The sequence below is a fragment of the Mobula birostris genome, chromosome 27, assembly GCF_030028105.1.
Source record: "Mobula birostris isolate sMobBir1 chromosome 27, sMobBir1.hap1, whole genome shotgun sequence".
NCBI lineage: Eukaryota > Metazoa > Chordata > Chondrichthyes > Myliobatiformes > Myliobatidae > Mobula > Mobula birostris.
Window position 1 is genome coordinate 29249017 of NC_092396.1, and position 26813 is coordinate 29275829.

General features: G+C 42.8%; 1 protein-coding gene across 1 annotated transcript in view; it reads right to left on the minus strand.

The window, feature by feature from the left end:
* Nucleotides 1-7146: 7146 nt before the first annotated feature.
* LOC140188506 (alpha-1,3-galactosyltransferase 2-like) overlaps nt 7147-26813 on the minus strand; it is an 83006-nt gene continuing 63339 nt past the window's right edge. The window contains exons 3-4 of the mRNA XM_072244841.1: nt 12350-12487; nt 7147-7746 (exon numbers count right to left, since the gene is read on the minus strand). Of these exons, the coding sequence (XP_072100942.1) occupies nt 7233-7746; nt 12350-12487 (652 nt within the window). The 3' untranslated portion in view covers nt 7147-7232. The remainder of the gene's footprint in view (nt 7747-12349; nt 12488-26813) is intronic.

Below are 26813 nucleotides of genomic sequence, written 5' to 3' on the forward strand. Positions count from 1 at the left end.
CTATAAAGAGCTCAAGGTGTATATTGAGGGTAAAAGTATTCTGGTTAGGAACACTGTGCACCATATATGATAGGTCGCCATCCTGGTTTAGTGGCATTTATGAAATTCCACTATCTGTTTGCAATCCATTGTGTAATTCATCGTCAACATTGCACAGCCAAAGAAGCTCAGCCAGGGACTTTTTTCAGGGATGACTCTTATAATATCTGCTATCAACAAAATTAAACTTATCAATTAAATAGCATAATATTTCACCAGTTATTCCAAGATACCAATGGAAAGTTTGAACGCTTGCTTCTTCACACTGAAGTGTGTTCGCTGCCAAAAGGTTGCTGCTTAAAATGTTTCCTTGATCTTTTTAACAGGGGTGAATTTTTGCTCAAAGTTGACAAGAGCTTGGGAAACAAGATTGAACTTCTATGTGGAGTTACAGCATACCTAGCTGATCTGTATGACAAAATGAACATTGTAAATATGAAATTGAAGGTTGAGAATTTCAATTTAATCCAGGTAAAAATTGTAGTGTCTACATTTATCAGAAAATTGGAAATATATAAGCAAAACATTCGGAATAGAAGATTGTCACAGTTTCCCTGTATGGAATGTATGGCACTCTCTGTCACTGACGTTGATTTTCAAGAGTACTGCTTACACCTGCAGCCACTGATGGGAGTTTCAGAATCGATTCAAGGATTTGATCAATCTTCAAATTCTAGACTGGGTAATTAACATATTTCCTTGCAAGGTGGAAAAACAAGAGAGCTTGCAAAAAATAATCATCGAAATTCAGAATAATGAAGCAGCAAAAATGCTTTTCAAAAATGTCAGTTTTTGTGGCATCTGGTTACACAGTCACATGAAGTTTCCTGGTCTTTGGAGAACAGCCAAACTGCTCTTCATTGCATTTCCATCCTCCTACTCTTGTTGAAAGAGGCTTCGGTGCAGTGAACCACATACATAGAACAACATAGAACACAGAATAGTACAGCACAGTACAGGCCCTTCAGCCCACAATGTTGTGCCAACCCTCAAACCCTGCCTCCCATATAAGCCCCCACCTTAAATTCCTCCATATACCTGTCTAGTAGTCTCTTAAACTTCACTAGTGTATCTGCCTCCACCACTGACTCAGGCAGTGCATTCCACTCACCAACCACTCTCTGAGTGAAAAACCTTCCTCTAATATCCCCCTTGAACTTCCCACCCCTTACCTTAAAGCCATGTCCTCTTGTATTGAGCAGTGGTGCCCTGGGGAAGAGGCGCTGGCTATCCACTCTATCTATTCCTCTTATTATCTTGTACACTTCTATCATGTCTCCTCTCATCCTCCTTCTCTCCAAAGAGTAAAGCCCTAGCTCCCTTAATCTCTGATCATAATGCATACTTTCTAAACCAGGCAGCATCCTGGTAAATCTCCTCTGTACCCTTTCCAATGCTTCCACATCCTTCCTATAGTGAGGCGACCAGAACTGGACACAGTACTCCAAGTGTGGCCTAACCAGAGTTTTACAGAGCTGCATCATTACATCGCGACTCTTAAACTCTATCCCTCGACTTATGAAAGCTAACACCCCATAAGCTTTCTTAACTACCCTATCCACCTGTGAGGCAACTTTCAGGGATCTGTGGACATGTACCCCAAGATTCTTCTGCTCCTCCACACTTCCAAGTATCCTGCCATTTACTTTGTACTCTGCCTTGGAGTTTGTCCTTCCAAAGTGCACCTCCTCACACTTCTCTGGGTTGAACTCCATCTGCCACTTCTCAGCCCACTCCTGCATCCTATCAATGTCTCTCTGCAATCTTTGACAATCCTCTACACTATCTACAACACCACCAACCTTTGTGTTGTCTGCAAACTTGCCAACCCACCCTTCTACCCCCACATTCAGGTCGTTAATAAAAATCACGAAAAGTAGAGATCCCAGAACAGATCCTTGTGGGACACCACTTGTCACAATCCTCCAATCTGAATGTACTCCCTCCACCACCACCCTCTGCCTTCTGCAGGCAAGCCAATTCTGAATCCACCTGGCCAAACCTCCCTGGATCCCATGCCTTCTGACTTTCTGAATAAGCCTACTGTGTGGGAAAAGCAGAAACTACTTGAACATTGTTATTCATGGAGACCTTTGCTATCACAACCTGAACCAGTTATTTCAACTCTTGCTAAAGACCATCAAGCTCAAGGGTCATATTGATATCAAGGTGTTGTGTAAGCTAGGTCTAAAGACAAATAAAAATCTAAAGCAGAATAATTTTTCTCATGTCAGCATATGCTAGACATATTTTTACACAATGGGAGTGCCAGAAAGTATATTGTTCCTGAAGGGGGGCATTGGCAAGTATTAAAATGCTTTTTGGCAGGGGTGTTGTCAAGTATGAAAGTGCTTTGGAGGTAGGCGTTGGGCTTAAAGATAAAAGGTTGGGAAACACTGGTTTAGTTAGTCATGTGATTACTTATTTAATTAGTTTGGCACAACATTGTGGGCCAAAAGGCCTGTTTCTGTGCTGTATTGTTCTATGTTCTAAAGTCATGGACATGTTACCGAACTCAAAAAGTCCCGTAAAATAACTTTCCCCATCATAATCCAAACAATTATTTTCTGTTAATTAATAAGGGAACCTCCTGACTTTAGTTAGGCTGGCATATTTGTTACTTCAATCCCACACAAATATGTTTAACTCTAACCAGCCCTCCTTATTGCTGAATAAAGCACTAAGGTAACACAAAGAATTTTAATAAAATCAGAATAATTAAGGACAGTAAGGCTTTGCTAGTTACTCATCTAAGGACAGACAACAAAGGGTAACATTGCTAGTGACACACACTCCCAGAGAATGCAATGTAAAGGAACTTTCCTGTAAGGGGCCCATCAGAAATTAAAACCATATTCCATCTGAGGCTGGTCCAGTATTTTGTGAAAGTTGAGCTCATCTTCCCTGATTTTTTATCTTCTGATGATGAAGCCTATAATTATCTATGTTGCATAACAGCATCACAGGCACATAGCATGATTTCAGCAAGGTGCACAAAACATTATGTTAAACTTAAATTATATCCAATTTTTACAAGAAAAAATACAATTAGAACAAAAAACAAAGTCTATTTTACTGCTAAGTGATCAAAGTGTTACCAGTGCGAACAAGGGGTATACTCTGATATGTCTATCCACAGCCTCCTCTACTGTAAAGATGAAGCCACACTCAGGTTGGAGGAACAACACCTTGTATTCCATCTGGGTAGCCTCCAACCTGATGGCATCAACATTGACTTCTCTAACTTCTGCTACTGCCCCACCTCCCCCTCGTACCCCATCCGTTATTTATTTTTATACACACATTCTTTTTCTCCCTCTGTCCCTCTCACTATACCCCTTGCCCATCCTCTGGGCTTCCCCCCTTCCCCTTTCTTTCTCCCTGGGCCTCCTGTCCCATGATCCTCTCATATCCCTTTTGCCAATCACTTGTCCAGCTCTTGGCTCCATCCCTCCCCCTCCTGTCTTCTCCTATCATTTTGGATCTCCCCCTCCCCCTCTCAAATCTCTTACTAGCTCTTCCTTCAGTTAGTCCTGACGAAGGGTCCCGGCCCAAAACGTCAACTGTATCTCTTCATAAAGATGCTGCCTGGCCTGCTGCGTTCACCAACAACTTTTCTGTGTCTTGCTCATTATTTCCTCCTGTTTCAGAAATGACCATTTTGTCAGTTATCTAACTGGGAGACAGGTTCAGTATTTCTCTCTCATTTTGCATAAGCTGATTTGCTGAACATGTCCCACAACCCTGCTATTAGCCATATAGATATTGAAGCCACATTAGCTCATTTGGTCTCATCCTATGAAAGCTATTGCCTATCTTCTGTCAATCCTACTGTTACTGAAAACTAAGGATTTCTCTTGCCCAGTTCTGACAGATCATCTCAGAACTGAAAAATAAAAGTTTTCTTTCTCCATGAATTGAATTGCACACCTCCAACATTGTCTGAGTTTATCTTCTTTAAAAAATATATTTTGTATTGCTTCAACTTATTTTTCCAACCAAAATCCATCAGTGGTGAGCAGAAGGTTCTTACGGACAGGATTCATGAGCATGTGGAGAAGCACAGCCCTCTTATCGATAGACAGCATGGCTATGTGAGGTGCAGGTCATGCCTCATGACCGTAGTTGAGTTTTTCAAGGAGGTGACAAACAAACTGATGAAGGCAGAGTGGTGAATGTATCACATATGAATTTTTGTAAGTTGTTTGACAAGATTTCCTATAGAAGGCTCATTCAGAAATTCATGAGGCGTGGAATCCATGGAAACGTGTCTGCATGTTTTCAGAATTGGATTGCCCATAGAAGCCAGCTGGAGTCTATTCTACTTGGAGGTCAGTGACTAGTGGTGCTTTGCAAGGATCCGTTCCGGGACCCCTGCTCGTTGTGATTTTTATAAATAACTTGAATGAAGAAGTGAAGGGGTGGGTTAGTATGTATGCAGGTGACACAAAAGTTGGAGGTGTTATGGATAGTGTAGAAAGCTGTTGTAGTTGTATCAGGATATTGACAGGATGCAGAGCAGGGCTAAGAAGTGGCAGATGGATTTTAATCCAGAAAAGTGTGAAGTGATGCACTTTGGAAGGTCACACTTGTAAATGGAGAACAAGGTCAAGGTCATGATTTTTTAACAGTGTGGAGGAACAGAGGGATCTAGGGATCCAAGTCTACAGATCACTCAAAATTGCTGTGGGAATCAGTAGTGTGGTTAAAAAGGTATTTGGTGTGCTCTCCTTCATTAGCCGGGGGTTTGAATTCAAGAACCACCAGGTAATGTTGCAGCTCTATAAAACTCTGCTTTGGCCACACTTGGAGTATTATGTTCAGTACCAGTTGCTTCATATAGGAAGGATGTGGAAGCTTTAGAGAAAGTGCAGAGGAGATTGACTAGGATGCTGTCCACATAAGAAAACCTGAGAGGACGATAGCGGTGTAGAAAATTACAAGTCATAGATAGAATGGAAAGCCAGCACCTTTTACTAGGGTGGCAATGACTCATCCCAAAGGCTATCTGTTTAAGATGAGTGGAGAAAAGTTTATAATTATGTCCAATTTAGTTTTGTTTTTAAATACACAGATAATGATGGGTGCCTGGAATGAGCTTCTGGCAGTGGTGGCAGAGGCTGATACAAGGGGGAAATTGAAAAGACTCTCACATAGGCACAGATTTAATAAAAATGGAGAGTACAGGCTGTGTAGGCAGGGAGGGTTAAATTGATTGTGGAGTACATTTGTACTGGTTGGCATAACATCCAAGCCAAAAGGACTGCATTGATCTCTATTCTACTTGGCATCAATTGATGTTTCTCACCAATACATTTTACTTACTATTTCCACTAACCTGCTGCTATCACTTTCCTCTTTGCAGTTCATTGCTTTGCTAGCTTTTATGTCAACTGAAAATTGCAAAACTGTGCTTACACCCCACCCCCCACATGTCCAGGCCATTAGTCTAGAGAAAAACAAAGTAATAGCCTTGACACAGACCCACAGAGAATTCCACTAATCATATTGCCACAGTTCAAAGACCATTCAGCATGATCTTCTGTTGTTTATGTCTTCGCCAACTTTATATTCCTCAGATATCCCCCAAGGAATCTGTGGGGAAAAAAAACTGAATTGTGTTTTGAGAAGAGATTGCAAGTCTCAGGGTGTGTGAAGCTAAAGACACAGCTGACAATGATTCATGAATCAATGAGTTTTGCTGACTCCTCAAATACATGGTATGTGTACTTGCTCCAGCAGTCTAGTCTAATCTGCCGGGCTCCCCAACATGGACTCGGACTGGCAATCATTTGGGAGAGAAAGGCAAGCATGCCAAGGTGTTGGAGCTCACCCATTCCATGAGATTTTGTAGAGTTAACTCAGCAAAACTACACAAGTGCCAAAATAAACACACACAGGTACATCTCTCAAATTCAAAATGAAAACACGTTTGCCAGAATTGTAAATTTATTCACCCCAACTCAAACATACAATTTCATACCCAAAAAGAAAGATCTGCAAATTATTAATGATATAAAAACAATGTAAAATCAGTGCTGACCTTAAAGGGTCTCTGTAAACATAATTCACAGATTTTTTTATTCTTTAAAAAAATATTTCATTAAAGCTTTAGTTTATTTTATCCACTTGACCCAGAACCGTGTTTAAAAGGAATTTGTTTCTGGCATTGGATGGACACACTAAAGATTATTACAATGAAAAATCATCGAGGTAGTAGCTGTTTCAATGAAATTATGAGAATTTATGCTAAACCTGCTAACAAAAGATTCCTAGGTGGATATCTGAATTTAGTGCAGAATTCTGATTTTATTTACTGATTACAGTAATTTGAAATAGACTGACGCTAAACATCTGAAGATTTAGTAGATGCATTAGCGTGCATGTATGTACAGATGTAGCCCAGTGCACAAGTACAGCAGCAGGTAAACACAGGATCAGCTCAAGTCCTGGTAGAGAGTGAAGGACAATTCAATCTGGAATGCGAGATGGTGCTGGCGTCTTCCATCTCATCCTATGTAGTGTCCTTCCTTTTCCCATCTTCCTTGTCAAACTGGTGGCTGCCTGACCTCATCTCCCCTTTCTACTTCCTCTGCGGAACCCTCATCTGTGAATAGTCCATTGAAAAAAAAATCCCTCCAACTCTCAGCATGTGAGTGGCTTGTTGGTGGCTGTTCTTTCTGGCTGCTGCTTAGTAGGAGGACATATTAACTGAAATGAGGGCCATCCAAGAACCATTTCACCATCAGAAAATTTCAGTGATTTAATCATCTCCAGGCCAATTATTCCTCTAATAAGCTTCAGACCCACTTTCAAGATGGTGCCTTGCAACAGACTGGTGGAAAAGGGGATCCTTTTCTAAATTCGGTATGTGTGAGGAAAGATAAGGCACATATAATTCAGGACAGACTTCAGCTATTCCCCTTTGCACCTAGTCCACTCTGTGTCTGCCAGGAGAACAACCAAGGGGAAAGAGATAAAAATCAATATAAATCCCTTTTCTCAAATAATTAGTTAATTTCTCGACTAACTGCATACTGCTTCTTGACCCAAAGCAGCCGGAACACACGGATGTCTCTCCGCCATCCAATTTCTGGATCCCAACAGTATTCTGGCGAAAGGATTTTGGTGGGTTTATGCAACCATAAGTATTTGTTAAGGTGACTCTCGTCATGCCAAAGGGCCTCCATGTTTCACTCCTTGTCCTGCATAATCCCCAGGTAGCAGGCCTCTGTCAGGTTCCTCACACTCTGCCAAGTGCCACCAAACACAGCAGCGTGGTAGTAGAAATCCCCCTCGCCCTCTAGGTACGCTGCGGAGTGAGGATTACTTTCGTAAGTGAACAAAAACTTTGGCTTTCTATAGAACCAGGCGTGCAGGAGAGCCACCGATTCACCCAGTGCCCCTGTGCCAAAGCGGCCTTGAAAATACTGATCCGCATCAAAGCAAAATATGTAGCTGGCCTCCTTTTTGGCATGATTGTCAATCAACTCGTAGATCTGCTTCATACGGAACATGGAATTGTCCTGCCATCGCTTGTGCCGTTCAACTTTAAAACTTCTGACTTTCCCTCTTCCACTCAGCTTTGAATCTATCTGCTCAAGCTTGGTCAGGTCATCTACAAACACACAGAAGATGACAGGGAATCCCGGCATGAAATGTTCATCAGCAGTCGTCAGGAAATGCTCCAAGTACAAGTCCAAGTAGCTGAAACGTGGAAAGGTAAACTCTCTTAGAAGCATAATAAACAGACTCACACACTTTTTGGCTCACACAACCAACTCTTTTCTAATTTTACAATCTCAAGCTATGAAGTTGCGTGAAATGCAGAGGCAACATCAGCCAATACTAACAGTTCCAGACGTAATGGTGACCAAACCAGTCTTCACTTTCTTTGCATTACCTCACCACCACTCCCCCAACCTCTGATTCTGGAAAATTTAACATGGGGACTGGGCAATAAGCTCCCAAGATCACAGTTATCAGCAGCAAGACCAGGAATACAGGTTCACTTTCAGCTAATACACTGACCAAATTCTTCTTTACCCAAGAAGACTTAACCCAGGCATCAGAACATTTGAGTCAACAGATTTTAACAAGTAATTACAACTAGTAAACACACTAAACACATCCCCTTTACTCTGACAACTTAAAGTAGGACTTTGCAAATTTTGACACAAACATGACACAGATCTGTCCCTATCCCTCATTCCTAAAATTGTGTTAATCCAACCCTTAAGTGGTTAGAAGATGCTGGAAACACTAGGCTGGTCAGTCTGCATCTGTGGGAGAAAGAAAAAAAAACAAACAGAATGTTTCCCTTCATCAGAATTGGGAAGGAGAATGGTTTGTTAGCTTGCAGGGAAGGAGAACATCGCTGATGATGCAAAACAAGGGTGAACAAGCAGCAAACAAGTTTATCAGTCAGTGAATGAATGGGAGCAGTTAAGAGTGGAAAACATAGATAAAATAACCTAAATCTAAAAATAAACACGAGATTCTACAGATGCTGGAAATCTTGAGGAGGCAGGTTGGGAAGAAGAGTAGTCAAGATAGCTTTGGCAGTTGGTAGGCTAATAATGGATGTTAGAGACTAGCCCATCTCCTGTGACTGTGACACATTCGTTCTTTTCCTAGATCTCCCTCTCTCAATCTTAAGAAAGTGAAAGCAACACGAATTTAAATTTGTCTATAAGCAAGCCAGTTTTAAAAATATTGGACAATTCACCTATGCTGATAGGGTCTGGAGGTGAAAGCTTCATCAAGCCATAAATACACAACACGGAATCATTCCAATTTGATGTTTGTAGCAGAGGCTGTACTCACAAGCTACAATTCTTCAAAACTGTTAACGTCCTCTCACTAACCCTATTTCCCTGATATTCCAACAATTCTTGTGTCCCTAGATCTCAATCTCATGTGTAACCAATTCAGTACAATGAGGCCAGACTGGTCGAAAACCTTTGCTTTATGAATTTTAATGCAGGACACATTCTCTCATAGCAAGTAGACAACGTCTGAGCCTGTGCTTACGCATCTATCTTCGGCACAATAGAGATCATTGGAAAAGCCTTGGTTCCTGACATGATACAAAATGAATGGTTTCCTGTTGTCCCACACAATATCTCCACTTCGTTGGAGAAGTTGTTGGAGCCAAAGTGTATACAGCAATGGCAAAAATTTAAGGGCACTGTTGGCATGATGCCCAAAGTGTTACTTGACCTGAAATTTCTCGGAGTCAAGGCCCACAACAAACGCAGTGCTTAAGATGACGTTTTGCATGAAATAAGATTAAGACTAATTTCTGTGGGAAGCTAAAGTTTGGAAGAATGGTTTCAAAGTCACTCTCAAGTTGGCTGACTGGCAGATTCCAGGCTGAAGAGTGTGCATTGAGGGATGTGCTAAGCTCAGTGCAGCCAACTCCAAGGTTCTGTGGAGAAGGATCACAGTCTAAGGTCTATCTGCAACTGCACATGGAGGGGCTGAGTCAGGTGTGAAAAGCCCTCAAGCATTGAAATGATGTGTCACTCCGGGGGTGGGGGGGGCACACATTAGTGGCCATGGTGCTATGGCTGTAAAAAAGTTGACACCATACCTAACCAGTTCCCCTCTACCACCACTCTGCTCCGTCTAGCAGAATTAGTCCTTACTCTTAATAATTTCTCCTTTGGCTCCTCCCACTTCCTCCAAACTAAAGGTGTAACCATGGGCACCCGTATGGGTCCTAGCTATGCCTGCCTTTTTGTTGGCTTCATGGAACAATCCATGTTCCAAGCCTATACTGGTGTCTGTCCCCCACTTTTCCTTCGCTACATCGACGACTGCATTGGCGCTGCTTCCTGCACGCATGCTGAGCTCGCTGACTTCATTAACTTTGCCTCCAACTTTCATCCTTCCCTCAAGTTTACCTGGTCCATTTCTGACACCTCCCTCCCCTTTCTAGATCTTTCTGTCTCTGTCTCTGGAGACAGCTTATCCACTGATGTCTCCTATAAGCCTAAGGACTCCCACAGCTACCTGGACTATTCCTCTTCCCACCCTGTCTCTTGCAAAAATGCCATTGCCTTCTCGCAATTCCTCCGTCTCCGCCGCATCTGCTCTCAGGATGAGGCTTTTCATTCCAGGATGAAGGAGATGTCCTCCTTTTTTTAAAGAAAGGGGCTTCCCTTCCTCTACCATCAACTCTGCTCTCAAACACACCTCTCCCATTTCACACACATCGGCTCTCACCCCATCCTCCCGCCACCCCACTAGGGCTCCCCTTGTCCTCACCTACCACCCCACCAGCCTCCGGGTCCAACATATTATTCTCCGTAACTTCTGCCACCTCCAACGGAATCCCACCACGAAGCACATCTTTTCCTCCCCCACTACCCCCTGCTTTCCGTAAGGATCACTCCCTACGCAACTCCCTTGTCCATTCGCTCCCCCCATCCCTTCCCACAGATCTCCCTCCTGGCACTTACCCTGTAAGCGGAACAAGTGCTACACATGCCCTCACACTTCCTCCCTCACCACCATTCAGGGCCCCAGACAGTCCTTCCAGGTGAGGCGACACTTCACCTGTGAGTCAGCTGGGTGATATACTGCATCCGGTGCTCCCGATGCGGCCTTCTATATATTCGCAAGACCCGACGCAGGTTGGGAGACCATTTTGCTGAACACCTACGCCCTGTCCACCAGAGAAAGCAGGATCTCCCAGTGGTCACACATTTTAATTCCACGTCCCATTCCCTTTCTGATATGTCTATCCACGGCCTCCTCTACTGTCAAGATGAAGCCACACTCAGGTTAGAGGAACAACACCTTATATTCTGTCTGGGTAGCCTCCAACTTGATGGCATGATCCCCTCATATCCCTTTTGCCAATCAACTTTCCAGCTCTTAGCTCCATTCCTCCCCCTCTCCCCCTCCTGTCTTCTCCTATCATTTCGGAGCTCCCCCTCCCCCCCCCCCCACTTTCAAATCTCTTACTAGCTCTTCTTTCAGTTAGTCCTGACGAAGGGTCTTGGCGCGAAACGTCGACTGTACCGCTTCCTAGAGGTGCTGCCTGGCCTGCTGCGCTCACCAGCATTTTTTATGTGTGTTGCTTGATACCAATGAATATATTGACCATGAATGCAAAAGTTTTGTACTGCTGATTTGTGCGTGTGCTTGTAAGTACGCAAGTTTGTATGGAATATTTTTTACAATAAAAGTGAAACATTGTCGAAGGAAGAGTAATGTTAAAGTTCTCTGAGACCACAAAGATCATTCTTTTCTAATCAGTGCCTCACAGGCAACTTTTGTGGGCTTCCAGAAATGATTTACATGTCTGGAAATAACACTACTTCCTGTAGTATTTTAAATAAATTTCCTTAACTAGTTCTTTTTGGATCATGTCAGGTCTTTGGCAGCCACTCAGGCATATTTAGATCGTGCCCATCTTAAAATTAATTCCTGTGCAAAATGAGTTCTGTTATCCAGAAGCTAAGCACATTGTGGATAATGTGGGCTTGAAAATGCATAAAGATATTCAGGGATCTTTATTTTGTTTTATATTTCCATTTTACGTTTTTAATTACCAACTATCCATGTCTTAACTGTTGAATGTCATAGTCAATCAGATCAATTTGACCCAAAGTCTAGACAGTTTCCTCCTGGAACACCAGCAAAGAGAATTCTTTTTTTCAAATAATACTTTTTATAAGATTTGTACCTTTTAAACAAACTCGTGTATTTTTCACAGTCACTGGCAGAAGGTGGTATAGCAGCTAAACTAACCGTTTAATCACCTTTTTCATTTTTCATCGGCTAAGTATTAGCTCATTACCCATGTGATGGAATTGCTTTAATTATGTAGCCTATTAACTAGTTTATTTCCAGTTTTACTTATCTCGACAATAAAAGTGATGGATTTTCAGAGGCACCATCTTTATTCTTTTTGCCTTCACATTCTTTGCCGTTCATTTACCTCTTAGCATTGTTTTTCATTTGTTTAGTATTTGTATGTTTGTTTGTACTCTAAAATAAATGATTATTAGAATTGAGACTGCTCATCTTTAAGGTAAGGGGTGAGAAGTTCAAGGAGGATATTAGAGGAAGGTTTTTTTCACTCAGAGAGTGGTTGGTGCGTGGAATGCACTGCCTGAGTCAGTGGTGGAGGCAGATACACTCGTGAAATTTGAGAGACTACTAGACAGGTATATGGAGGAATTTAAGGTAGGTGTTATACGGGAGGCAGGGTTTAAGGGTCGGCACAATATTGTGGGCCGAAGGGCCAGTACTGTGCTGTACTGTTCTACGTTTTATGTCTATGTTCTTTACGTACTTGCCAACTGCAAAGACTGTGAGACCAATAACGGTGTCCTTTTTCTTGTACATCTCATCGAAATCCGTTGGGTTAAAGGTCCCTTCCCAAATGATAGGAGCATTCCAACTTGTGCAGGTTTGAACATCAGTCCTGGTCCTGGAGGGTATGGAAAAGATAACTATGAGAAACAACTTCTATCTTCTCCACACAATACCTCCAATGCTGTCTCATTTGATGCACGGGTCTGAGCAGGTAAAAATGTTCTAATAACAAACAAGAGAAAATCTGTAGACGCTGGAAAGCCTCAAAGTGCCGGGAGGAGCCCAGCAGACCAGGCAGCATCTATAGAAAAGAGTATAGTTGACTTTTCGGGCAATGTTTGTCTCAATCACTAAGTACTGACAGGGAAAGATACTGAAGCCACACTTCCTTACGTATTTAATGTCCATTACGCCACTGGTGTTTAGGGCAGCAATGAAGGTCCTCCAACTGTGGTGCTCAGGGCTTCCTTCAGCATGTCAGTAGCTTCTTTTGGCTTTCACTACTGTCAGCTATGCAAGTCCCAGGAGCGGACTCAGGAAAGTCATCTCACTCAAATGTAGAGGGATCTTCATTGTTATTTCTGCAACAATTTTGTTTTACCAGTCAGGGTTGTTAGCCCTGAGCTGAATCCCTGAACCTGGAGGACCGGTGGCCCACTCTTACTCTGGCATCTCCCCTTTGACCTGTTCGGCATGGGTGACCCTACCAAGAGCCAAAGCATAGCATAGCTCTCCAGGTCATTGAGGCACCAAGCCTCCAAACCCTACAGGGTTGTGATCCTCTTGGAGGGAGGCCATGCCTACTTTCCCAATATGAGATTCATTATATTACAGCAAAGAAGCAAACTATTCAATCCTGTAAGTCTTCGAGAGAGTGGGCAACCAGTGCACAGTCATCAGCAAACTGTAACTCATGTGTCACAATGTCCCTGACTTTTGTTTTTCTTCTCAATCCTGTGAGGCTGAGGAGCCCACCATCAGCCCTCGTTTGTAGGAAGACCCCTAACTTCAGGTCTGATGTGGCATCCTGAAGAACAGCAGTGAAGGATAGTCCAAACAGAGTAGGAGCCAGAACACAACCCTGTTTTACGCTGTTGCTGATGGAAAATGGGTCTGACAACTCACCACACTTGTTGATGCGGCCCTCCATGCCTTTGTGGAACCGATGGATGATGTTGGTTAGGCATGGGGGGGGGGGGGCAGCCAAATTTTGGTAGGAGCTTCCACAGGCCATCTCTACCAACAGTGTCAAACGCTTTGGTTAGATTAACAAATGTGACATAGAGACTTCTCTGCTGCTCAACACATTTCTCTTGGAGCTGCCTCAGTGAAAAGATCATGTCCACTGTACTATGGTCCTCTACCCTAAGCAACAACCACACAAATCAATTCTGCTAATCACACCCTTCCTTTAGCACAGCAACGAAAACTGCACATAATACTCCAATGTAATCTCAATGTCTCGGACAACTGCAACTTGGCATCACAACTCTTGGGATGCCATGTTACAGTGCCCTCACTGATGAAGACAAGTGTGCTATATGCTTTCTTTAACACCCTGTATCACGACCTTCAGGAAATCATGTACCTATACCCCTAGGTAAAAGGCTCTTCAGCACTTGAGGGCCCTGCATTTCACTGTGTACTGTCTTGGTTTAACTTCCAAAAATGCATCACTTGGCACTTCTCCAATTTAAATTCCCTCTCCCATCCTTCTGCAGCTGGAGGTCAAGGTGCACATTGGCACCAATGGCATGGGTAGAAAGGAGGAAGAGGTCCTGCGTAGAGAGTATAAGGAGTTAAGAAAGAGGCTGAAGAGCAGGACTTCCAAATCTCTGGATTACTCCCGGATGCCACGTGCTAGTCAGGGTAGGAATAGGATGACGGTGCAGATGAATGAGAAGCTGCGAAAGTGGTGCAGGAGCCAAGGTTTCAGGTTCTTGGGTCATTGGTGCCTCTTCAGGGTTAGGAGTGAACTGTACAAATGTGACAGGTTGTACCTAAAATGGAGGGGAACCAACATCCTGGCCAGGAGGTTCTCTAGGGCTACCCGGGAGGGTTTAAACTAGATTGGCAGGGGGATGGAAGCCAGAGCACTAAGGTTAGAAAGCGGAGAGATAAAGAGTTGGGTAAATATCAGGGTCAGTAAAAACAGGCAGGAGCAAAGTAGTAGATAGAATAGAACAGATAGGTTGAATTCTACGTATTTCACGCTAGGAGTATTACAGGTAAAGATGATGCACTTAGAGAACTATGATGTTGTGGCCTTTACAGATCTTGGTTGAGAGAGGGACAGGAATGGGTGCTTAACGTTCAAGGGTTTTGATGTTTTCCGTAAGATAGAAAGGACGGTAAAAAGAGGTGGGCAAGGAGTTGAAGACAGATTAAGGTATAAAAAGTTATAGGATTGTTGTCATGGGGGCCTGCAACTTTATTCATAATAAACTGAGAGCTTCTTATTGTACGTAGTTTAGATGGGGCAGAGTTTGTTAGGTGCATCCAGGAGGTTTTCATAAATCAATATGTAAATAGTCCAACAAGAAGAAGGGTTGGACTGGAACTGACAAAGGCCAGGGAGCCTGGCCAGGTGACTGACCTTCAGTGGGTGAGCAGTTAGGGAACAGTAACAATTCCTAGGCCATAGGTAAGGATAAGCTTGGATCTTGCAGGGAAGTTCACTGGAAGCATCTGATTTTGGCCAAATCCCCATACCACACGTGGAGGGTGTTTAAAAACCAACTGCACTGAGTACAGGTACAGCATCTCCCAGTCAGAAGGACAAGGGTGTTAAGGTAAGAAAACCCTGAACATCGAGGGAGGTGATAAGTATAGTCAAGAAGATAAAGGAAACATATGTAAAGCTTAGAAAGCTAGAATCAAGCAGAGTTCTGGAGAATTATAAGAAAGTCAAGAAGGAAATTAATAAAGCTAGCAAGGGCCATGAAAAGTCCTTGGAAAGTTGGATTAAAGAGAATTCCAAAGCATTCTATACATACATCAAAAGTAAGAGGATACCTAGAGAAGGGGTGAGACCATTTAACAGTAAAGGGAGGAACCCTTGCTTGAATGTGGGTGAGGTCCTTGAGTACTTTGCTTCAGCATTTACTAAGGAGAAGGATATGGACGAAAGGGAGATCAGTGCTAAGAGCAGTAATAGGCTAGTCCATTTCAAGGTAAAGGAGGAGGTAGTGTTGGGTCTCTTAAAGAATATTAAGGTGGCTAAGTCCTCAGGCCCTGATGGAATATACCCCAAGTTATTGAGAGAGGCAAGAGATGAGCTTGCTGGGACCTTGACTGATACCTTAATGTCCTCTCTAGCCAAGGAGAGGTCCTGGCGACCTGGCAAATAGCTAATGTTGTTCCATTGTTCAAGAAGGGAACTAGGGATGATCCTGGAAATTATAGACCAGAGAGTCTAAAATCAGTGGTAGGGAAGCTACTGGACAGCATTCTTAGGGATAAGATTTATGAGCATTTAAAAAACCATGGCCTAATTAGGGAGAGCCAGCATGGCTTTGTGCAGGGCAAATTGTGTTTTACTAGATTGAGTCTTGTAACGAGGGTGATTGATGAAGGTGGAGCTGTGGATGTTGTCTACATGGATTTTAGTAAGACGCAGGAGACTCATCCAGAAGATTTAGATGCACGGGATCAATGGTGAATTGGCGTTTGGATTCAAAACTGATTAGTCCATTGAAGACAGAGAGTGAAGGTTGAAGGGACTTGTTCAAGCTGGAGGTCTATGATTAGTGGTGTTCGACAGGGATCTGTACTGGGACCTCTGCTACTTGTGATGTATGTAAATGACCAAGATGAAAACTTACATGGGTGGGTTAGCAAGTTTGCAGATGATCCAAAGATTGGTGGTGGTATTGTGGATGGCATAGATAACTGGAAAAGAACACAGTGGGATATACATCATTTGCAGATATAGGCAGAGAAATGGTAGATAGAGTTCAGCCTGACAAAATATGAAGTGTTACACCTAGGTAGTTCAAATGTGAAGAGGCAGTGTGTAGACCCTTAATAGTGTTGATGTGCAGAGGGATCTTGGAGTGAAAGTGACTACACAGAGAGTGGAGGGTGCCTGGAATGTGCTGCCTGGGATGGTAGTGGAAGCAGATGCGTTTGGGACTTTTAAAATAGACACATGAATGTGAAGACAATGGAGGGACATGGACATTGTGTAGGCATAAGGGACTAGTTAAGTTGGCCATTTGATCACTAATTTTTGGTTTGGCAGAATATTGGATGCCGAAGAGCTTTTCCCTGTGCTGAACTGTTCTATGTTCTATGAAACCACACTGACTTTGGCCCATTGTATTTTGTGGCTCCAAGTACCCCGACATCTCGTCTTTAACAATAGATTCTAACATCTTGCCAATCACTGCAATTAGGCTAACTGGTCTATAATTTCCTATTATCCCATTCCTTCTTAAAGAGTGGAGTGACATTCATGAACTTCCAGTCCCCTGGAACGATTCCAGGATCTAGTGACTCCTGAAGGAGCACAATCTCTTCAACTACCTCATTCAGAACCCTAGTGTGTAGTCCATCTGGTCCAGGTGACTGATCCATCTTCAGACCCTAATGCTTTTCAAGAACCTCTGCCTTTGTAATAAGCGAGTACACTCACTTCTGCCCCTAACACTCTTGAAATTTTGGCAATTCCTGCTTAGAAATGTCAAGCAATGGTGTACTCCAATCTGAAAACCAACTTTCAACTACTATCACAAAGTTAGGACACTGTGGATTCCACATGAAGTAACCTCTCAGACCAGTCTACCGCAGGGATCTTTGCCAAAGTCCATATAGGCAACACTTGCCCTCGGCCCTGACACCTCTTCCAAAAAACTTGGTCTAACTTGTGAGACTTGATTTCGCATGCATGAAGCCATAGTGACTCTCCCTAGTCAGTTCTTGACTTTTTAAAATGAAGGTAGATCCTGCCTTTTAGTTACCCGAATTATCCTTGCAGCCCATCTCAAATAAAGGCACAACATTAGCCACCCTTCAGTCTTCTAGTATCTCACACGTGGCTAAAAATTCAAGACCAATATACAGGTGAATAGGCAATTATTAAGAAAATTGGACTTTATTGCAAAAACACTTTAAATACAGGAATAAGGAATTACATAGGGTTTATTGCAATTGAACCAAAACCTCTACAAAAATTAGTGGATACGCCCCAATACATCATTCGTAAAGCCCATCTTATGACTTAGCACATCTACACAAAATGCTATCATAGGAAATCTGCAGCCATCAATGGGGACTCCCACTACCCCAGATATGGTCTCTTTTCACTGCTACCGTCTGGAAGAAGGTGCAGTAACCTCCGGACTCACAGCATCAGGTCAGGAAGAGCTGTAAACCCTCAACCATCTGGCTCTTGAACCAAAGGGTTCACTGAAAATCACTTGTCCCATAACTGAGTTGTATTTATTATTATTATTTCTTCTTGTACATGCATAGTTTGTTGTCTTTTGCAGACTGGATAAATGCCCAAGCTGGTGCAGTCTTTCACTGATTCTGTTATGGTTATTATTCTATGGTTTTATTCAGTATGTCCACAAGAAAACGAATTTCATGGTTGCATATGATTACATCCATGTACTTTTGTTAATAAATTTACTTTTAACTATAGAACTTTGATACGTCATTTGCAGTTTTTAGCCCTTTACCCAAGAAAGGATGCACTTACCACTGAGGGAGTGCTGTAAAGATTTACAGTACAGTAATTATTATTCTAGCCCTTAACTCCAAATGGAGTCATCGGGACGCCATCATGATGACGTTTTTTTTAAAGCAGGCTTTCTTATTTTTTACGAGGCTGGGTTGCTAGATTGACGCTCAACCCAACACGGGTGGAAAGCATGCAAGGGAGCCGGCTGGATTCGAACTCGGGAGCCTTCGCTCCGAAGTCCGGCACTGATGCCACTATGCCTCCAGCTGGCCAGAACAGTAATTGATCCTGGGACAATGGGTGCATCCTGAGAGGAGCATCAGAGTAGTCTGTGACCGTATTCTTTTAAGTTTGGAGTGATACGAGGAGCTCACTGAAACCAAAAATCTTGAGAGGCTGGATAAAGGGGGTAGGTTTCCTACAGCTGAGGAGTCCAGACAGGAGGCACAATTTAAGAATGAGAGATAGGCCAGTCAGGACTGAGATAAGGAAGGTGCTGAATCTTTGGAACTCTCCACTGGTGTTGCAGAGGCTTGGTCATGGAGTTCATTCAAGATAGAAAAGGTGGATTTCTGGATATTAATGGAATCAGGGGATATGTTGTTAAGTATTAGTAGATGATGTTAAGTTGAAGCTTGTAATGATTGATGAAATAAGGTTGAAGGCCAGGAAGGATTACTTCTCCTCCTCCTGAGTTCTAAATGTTTACACCAGAGATTTACAGTATACATTTGTTCACAATTGAAAAATTATATTAGCATTAAGCAGATTAACACTTTTTAGTAACGACAGGTTTTGAAGAAACTGAAGCCACGATGGTAAGTTCTTGGTAGAAAGCCTCTTATGATAAACTCTAGGTCCACTTGCATGTATATTTTTTTAAATACAGAGTATTTCTGTTTTTGCACATTTTTAAAAATCCATTCAATATAAGTAACTTTATTTATTTATTTATTTTCTCTCTGCTAGATTACGTATTGCATTGAACTGCTGCTGCTAAGTTAACAAATTTCACACCACATGCTGGTGATAATAAACCTGATTCTGATTAACTCAAGTTTTCCATCCCACAGTGTTTTTCTGCCTTTGACCTCCTGTACAGCTCCAATGAGTTACTCTAACCTTACTCCATGCAAGCTGAAGCAACATCATCTGATCATCAGTCAGATCGTGGATGAACCAGGAGGTACGTCGTCTGCTGAAGGCTAGATCTGTGACATTCAAGTCTGGCAACCCAGGCCTGCATCAGAAAATGAGATATGATTTGAGGAGGGCTATCTCAAGGGTGAGGAGACAATTTCGAACGAGGTTGGAGGCGATATCAGATGCATGGCAACTCTAGCAGGGACTACAAGACATTACTTCCTACAAAGTGAAACCCAATAGCATGAATGGCAGCGATGCTTCACTACCAGATGAAGTCAACGACTTCTATGCACGCTTTGAAAGGGAGAATATAACTACAGCTGTGAAGATCCCTGCTGCACCTGATGACCCTGTGATCTCTGTCTCAGAGGCTGATGTTAGGTGGTCTTTAAAGAGAGTGAACCCTCGCAAGGCAGAAGGTCCCGATGGAGTACCTGGTAAGGCTCTGAAAACCTGTGCCAACCAACTAGCGGGAGTATTCAAGGACATTTTCAACCTCTCACTGCTATGGGCAGAAGTTCCAACTTGCTTCAAAAAGGAAACAATACCAGTGCCAAAGAAGAATAATGTGAGCTGCCTTAATGACTATCACCCAGTAGCACTCACATTAACAGTGATGAAATGCTTTGAGAGGATGCTTATGACTAGACTGAACTCCTGCCTCAGCAAGGGCCTGAACCGAATGCAGATTACCTATCGACACAATAGGAGAACAGCAAACACAATCTCAGTGGCTCTCCACACGGCTTTAGACCACCTGGACAACACAAACACCTACGTCAGGGTGCTGTTCATCAAATATAGCTCAGCATTTAATACCATCATTCCCACAACTGTAGGATCGTATTGGGAAATGAAATCCTGAAACAACTTCACAACTTCAAGTACCTTGGATCATGGGTAACATCTGATGGCAAATGCGGAACAGACAAAAGCAAGAATAGCGATGGCAGGAACAGCATTTACAGAAATGAGAAACATCCCAACGAACAAGAAAATAACATTTGACATCCGCCTTAGAACTCTCAGCTGCTACATTCTTCTTATATTAACGTATGGCTGCGAGTCATGGACCATCACAAATGCAATGGAAAAAGAATCAATGCAGCAGAGATGTGGTTCCTCAGAAGAATGCTATGCACATCATATACGGACAGGATAACCAACGAAGAAGTTCTAAAGAGAATGAAAACAAAATGTACATCACTTAAAAAAATCTGAAAACAGCAATCAAAATTCTTTGGACACATCATGTGAAGACTGACATTAGAACATTTAGTTACAACTAGAAAGCCGGAAGGAAAAAGAAGCAGACGCACACAGAGAATGAAAATGATAGATGGAGTAACATCATGGTTAGAAACAGGGGAGGCAACAACTACAATTCAGAGGGTCAGGGACCGTGAAGGATGGAGAGACATGATCGCCCACGCCAAACGGCAAGGCACCTGAATGAATGAATTCCCACAATCCTGATTAAGTAGTTGCAGAACCTGGGCCTCTGTACCTCCCTCTGCAATTGGATCTTCAACTTCCTAACCAGAAGTCTGTGCAAATTGGTGATGCATATCCTCCTCGTTGACGATCAACACTGGCGCACCTCAGGAGTGAGATATGCCAACTAGTGGAGTGGTGGCGCAGAAGCAACCTGGCACTCAACATCAGTAAGACAAAAGAGCTGATTGTGGACTTCAGGAAGGGTAAGACGAAGGAACACATACCAATCCTCATAGAGGGATCAGAAGTGGAGAGAGTGAGCAGCTTCAAGTTCCTGGCTGTCAAGATCTCGGAGGATACCAACATATTGATGTAGTCATGAAGGCAGCAAGACAGCGGCTAGACTTTATTAAGAGCTTGAAGAGATTTGTCATGTCAACAAACACACTCAAAAACTTCTACAGTTGTACTGTGGAGAGCATTCTGACAGGCTGCATCACCGTCTGGTATGGCCGGGGGCTACTGCACAGGACCGGAAGAAGCTGCGGAATGTTGAAAATCTAGTCAGCTCAATCTTGGGTACTAGCCTACAGAGTACCCAGGACATCTTTGGGGAGTGGTGTTTCAGAAAGGCAGCGTCCATTATTAAGGACCTCCAGCACCCAGGGCATGCCCTTTTCTCACTGTTACCATCAGGGAGGAGATACAGAAGCCTGAAGCCACACACTCAGCGAATCCGGAACAGCTTCTTCCCTTCTGCCATCTGATGCCTAAATGGGACACTGAACCTTTGGACACTACCTCACTTTTTTTAAATATACAGTATTTCTGTTTTTGCACATTTTTAAAAAAATCTATTCAATATACACAATTGATCTACTTGTTTATTTATTATGTTTTATTTTATTTATTAATATTAATCTTGCTGTATGCTTCTAAAACATGGACTATAACACCAGAACTCCAAAGAAACTTAGAAGCAACAGAAACGTGGTTTCTTAGAAGAATGCTGAAAATATCATATAGAGATAGGGTAACTAATGAGACAGTACTCCAACGTGCCCATACAAAAAGATCTTTAATGAGAACATTAAATGAAAGGAAACTTAACATCCTGGGCCATGTCATCAGAAAGGGAGAAACAGAATGTCTTACAAGGCCGTAAGCCTGGGAAACGCGGAAGAGGAAGGCAAAGAAGAAAATATATGGACACTGTGAAAGAACTAACAGATCTAAGTGTGCGAGACATCATTGATCATGGGATCGTTCGATGTGGAAAGCCATGATCGCCCAAGCGTGTAACACGCAAGGCACAAGAAGAAGATTATTATTACTATTTTTCTCTCTCTCTCTCTCTCTGCTAGATTATGTATTGCATTGAACTGCTGCTGCTAAATTAACAAATTTCACGTCAACATGTTGGTGATAATAAACCTGATTCTGACTCACATTGTTGAATTCAATATTAAGTCTTCGGAGGTTGATAATCACTTTCTTTTTTAAATGAGCCAGTCCCAACAAACAATCAGTTCCCTTTCTTAGATGGAACAGGAAAATAAGATTGTATCAACTGGACAACCTTGGTCTCCACCCTATCACAGACATTTCCTTTGTTGCCTTCACTTTACCACTATACAACAGCAGCAAGACTTTTTTTCCTGACACAGATGTCTCCCTGACCTGTTGAGCATCCCCAGCATTTTAATTTCTTGCTTCTTGATGATGAAGCAGCACAAGTTCCACTGGAAACAAACTTTCCCTCCAAATCAGTAGTCCACCTCCAAGTGAGCTAATGCCATGCCAAGCGTTCTTTTGAGACAGCAGACATTAATAAGATGGGAGTCGCAATATTTCAGACGGTGTTTTAGACTATTAAATGGATACCAATTGAGTTGTTATCGTCATGATCAAACAGGTCACTGATGTGGAGCAGCAGCCCAGGTTGACTTTTTCCTCTCCCTCCATTCCCAGAACTTGTTCACTCATGCCACCTTCTCAACTAACAATTGAATAGAATAAAACTACTGACTTAAACATCCCTCAACTACAGCAAAAATTCTTTGTGTATAATGCTGCATGGTAAAATTGAATGGCTACTAAATTTGGAACATGTTCCCAGAGGAAGTGGTGTAATCAAGATACAATGACTATGTTTAAGAGACTATTTGACAGAATTGGACTTCCTAACGGGAAAACCACAGTCTGTGCAGATTGGTGATAACGTATCCTCTTCGCTGACTATCAACAGTAGCACACCTCAGGGGTGTGTGCTTAGCCCACTACTCTACCCCCTATATACACATGACTGTGTGGCTAGGCATAGCTCAAATACCATCTATAAATTTTCTGATGATATAACCATTGTTGGTAGAATCTCAGGTGGTGACGAGAGGGCGTACAGGAGTGAGATATGCCAACTAGTGGAATGGTGCCGCAGCAACAACCTGGCACTCAACGTCAGTAAGACGAAGGAGTTGATTGTGGACTTCAGGAAGGGTAAGATGAAGAAACACATACCAATCCTCATAGAGGGATCAGAAGAGGAGAGAGTGAGCAGCTTCAAGTTCCTGGCTGTCAAGATCTCTGAGGATCTCAACATATTGATGTAGTCATAAAGAAGGCAAGACAGCAGCTAGACTTTATTAGGAGTTTGAAGCGATTTGGCATGCCAACAAATAAAATCAAAAACTTCTATAGATGTACTGTGGAGAGCATTCTGACAGGCTGCATCACTGTCTGGTATGGACAGGCTACTGCACAGGACTGAAAGAAGCTGCAGAAGGTTGTAAATCTAGTTAGCTCCATCTTGGGCACCACTCTACAAAGTACCCAGGACATCTTCAAGCAGCGGTGTCTCAGAAACGCAGAGTCCATTATTAAGGACCTCCAGCACCCAGGGCATGCCCTTTTCTCACTGTTACCATCAGGTAGGAGGTACAGAAGCCTGAGGGCACACACTCAGCGATTCAGGAACAGCTTCTTCCCCTCTGCCATCCGATTCCTAAATGAACTTTGAAGTTTTGGACACTACCTCACTTTTTTTTAAATATATAGTATACGCAATTGATTTACTTGTTTATTTATTTATTTTTTTCTTTTTTTTCTCTCTCTCTCTGCTAGATTATGTATTGCATTGAACTGCTGCTGTTAAGTTAACAAATCTCGCGCCACATGCCGGTGATAATAAACCTGATTCTGATTCTTAATTAAGCACAAGAACATGGGACATGAGAAACAGAGGCAGGAGTAGGCCATCCAAAACATCCAGCAAGATCATGTCTGATCTGGCTCCGGGCTCAGCTCCATTTACCTGCCGTTTTCCCCATAATCATTAATTCCACTGCTATATAAAAATCTGTGACTTAAGTACAGTTAATGAGGTCGCCTCTACTAGGCAGAGAATTTCACAGATTCATTGTTCTCTGATGTTGTGTATGTAATATTTCAGTAATCTTGTATACATATATATTGTTTGACTGAGCATTCTTGCTCCTTTAGATAATTCATTATGGGTTATATGTAAAAATATGTGAATTGCATACATCATCATGCTACCACGTGACAAGTGCACTCCTCGTTGAAAGTAAACTCCGAGTTAGACCCCCATCTTGGACTCGTGCGTCATCTTTTGAGTTAGTTTTAATGTTATGAAGTTACAAAACATAACATCTGGGAAACTAGTTTCTCTTTACCTTCATCCAAAATCTATTCCTTCAAGTCTCGAGGCTATGTCTCCTTGTTATAGTCTCATGTACCAGCAGAAACAACTTTCTTGCCTCCATCTTATTCTTCCCTTTCATAATTGTACACGTGACTATAAGATCCCCTCTCATTCTTCTGAATTCCAGCGAGCATAGCTCCAGCAACTTAATCTCTTCACACAGGCCAACCCCCTCATCTCCAGAATCAGTCTGGTGAACCTCCTCTGCACCGCCTCCAAAGCCGTACATGGATGGATAATGTCCTAATGCAGGCAGATGGGATTACTATAGATAAGCAAAAAGGTCAGCACAGAACTGATGGGCCAAAGGATCTGCTTGTATTTTGCACAGCTCAATAATTCAATATTACTGGACTATTTATCAATGATATGGTCTTCAATACCATCACCTTAGCAGCCACACAATTCAAATCAGACAGAAGCTTGGAATAAAAGAGACATGACAATATTCGGTATTAACAGCAGTAACCAAGAATCCACTGAATCGTTTTAAAAGTTACAAAACGAATGGTAATAAGTTGTAGAAGGATAGTATGTTTACAAGCAACTAGAATCAGCAATTAAAACAAAATAAAGTCCACTAGCATCATGCAGGGAAGAAAAACTGCCATCAGTACCCAACCCATTCTATAGGTGCCGACAGACCCAAAACACTGTTGATTTTGAATTGCCTTCTGAAGTAGTGTAGCATGTTATTCACCTCAGGGTGCCCAGGGACGGACAGCCAACACTGCTCATGACACATACTCAAATTGAAGAAAGTCCCAGCTGCCACAACGGGAGACAAACCCACATCAAATGTTAGCAAATTTTACTGGTGGGCTAAAACATGAAAAAAATGGCCAACAAATGAAGACATCCCTTGAGCTATACACCAGCGAGACAGCACTCATGAGAGAGGGTGGAAAGTCTTTAAAATAAGAATGGGGCAGACCTTAGAAACATAGAAAACCTACAGCACAATACAGGCTCTTCAGCCCACAAAGCTGTGCTGAACATGTCCTCACCTGAGAAATTACCTAGGGTTACCCATAGTCCTCTATTTTTCTGAGCTCCATATACCTGTTCAGGAGTCTCTTAAGAGACCCTATTTTATCCGCCTCTACCACCGTCACCAGCAGCCCATTCCACCCACTCACCACTCCCTGCGTAAAATACTTACCCCTGATATCTCCTCTGTTCCTACTTCCAAGCACCTTAAAACTGTGCCCTCTCGTGCTAGCCTTCAGCCCTGGGAAAAAGCCTCTGACTATCCACACGATCAATGCCTCTCATCATCAGGTCACCTCTCACGTTTCATGGCTCAAAGGAAAAAAGGCCGAGTTCACTCAACCTATTCTCGTAAGGCATGCTCCCCAATCCAGGCAACATGCTTGTAAATCTCCTCTGTACCCTTTCTATGGTTTCCACATCCTTCCTGCAGTGAGGCGACCAGAACTGAGCACAATACTCCAAGTGGGGTCTGACCAGCGTCCTATGTAGCTACAACATTACCTCTCAGCTCCCAAATTCAATCCCACAATTGATGAAGGCCAATGCACCATATGCTTTCTTAAACACAGAGTCAACCTGCACAGCAGCTTTGAGTGTCCTATGGACTCGGACCCCAAGATCCCTCTGATCCTCCACGTTGCCAAGAGTCTTACCAGTAATACTATATTCTGTCATATTTTACCTACCAAAATGAACCACCTCACACTTATCTGGGTTGAACTCCATCCGCTACTTCTCAGCCCATTTTTGCATCCTATTGATGTCCTGCTGTAACCTCTGACAGCCCTCCACACTATGCACAACACCACCAACCTTTGTGTCATCAGCAAATTTACTAACCCATCCCTCCACTTCTTCATCCAACTCATTTATAAAAATCACGAAGCGTAGGGGTCCTAGAACAGATCCCTGAGGCACACCACTGGTCACCAACCTTCATGCAGAATATGACCCGTCTACAACCACTCTTTGCCTTCTGTGGGCAAGCCAGTTCTGAATCCACAAAGCAATTTCCCCTTGGATCCCATGCCTCCTTACTTTCTCAATAAGCCTTGCATGGGGTACCTCGTCAAATGCCTTGCTGAAATCCATAGATACTCCGTCTACTGCTCTACCTTCATCTATGTGTTTAGTCACACCCTCAAGAATTTCAATCAGGCTTGTAAGGCATGACCTGCCTTCGACAAAGCCATGCTGACTATTCCTAATCATATTATGTCTCTCCAAATGTTCATAAATCCTGCCTCTCAGGATCTTCTCCATCAACTTACCCACCACTGAAGTAAGACTCACTGCTCTATAATTTCCTGGGCTATCTCTACTCTCTTTCTTGAATAATGGAACAACATCTGCAACCCTCCAATCCTTCGGAACCTCTCCTATCCCCATTGATGATGCAAAGATAATTGCCAGAGGCTCAGCAATCTCTTCCCTCGCCCCCCACAGTAGCCTGGAGTA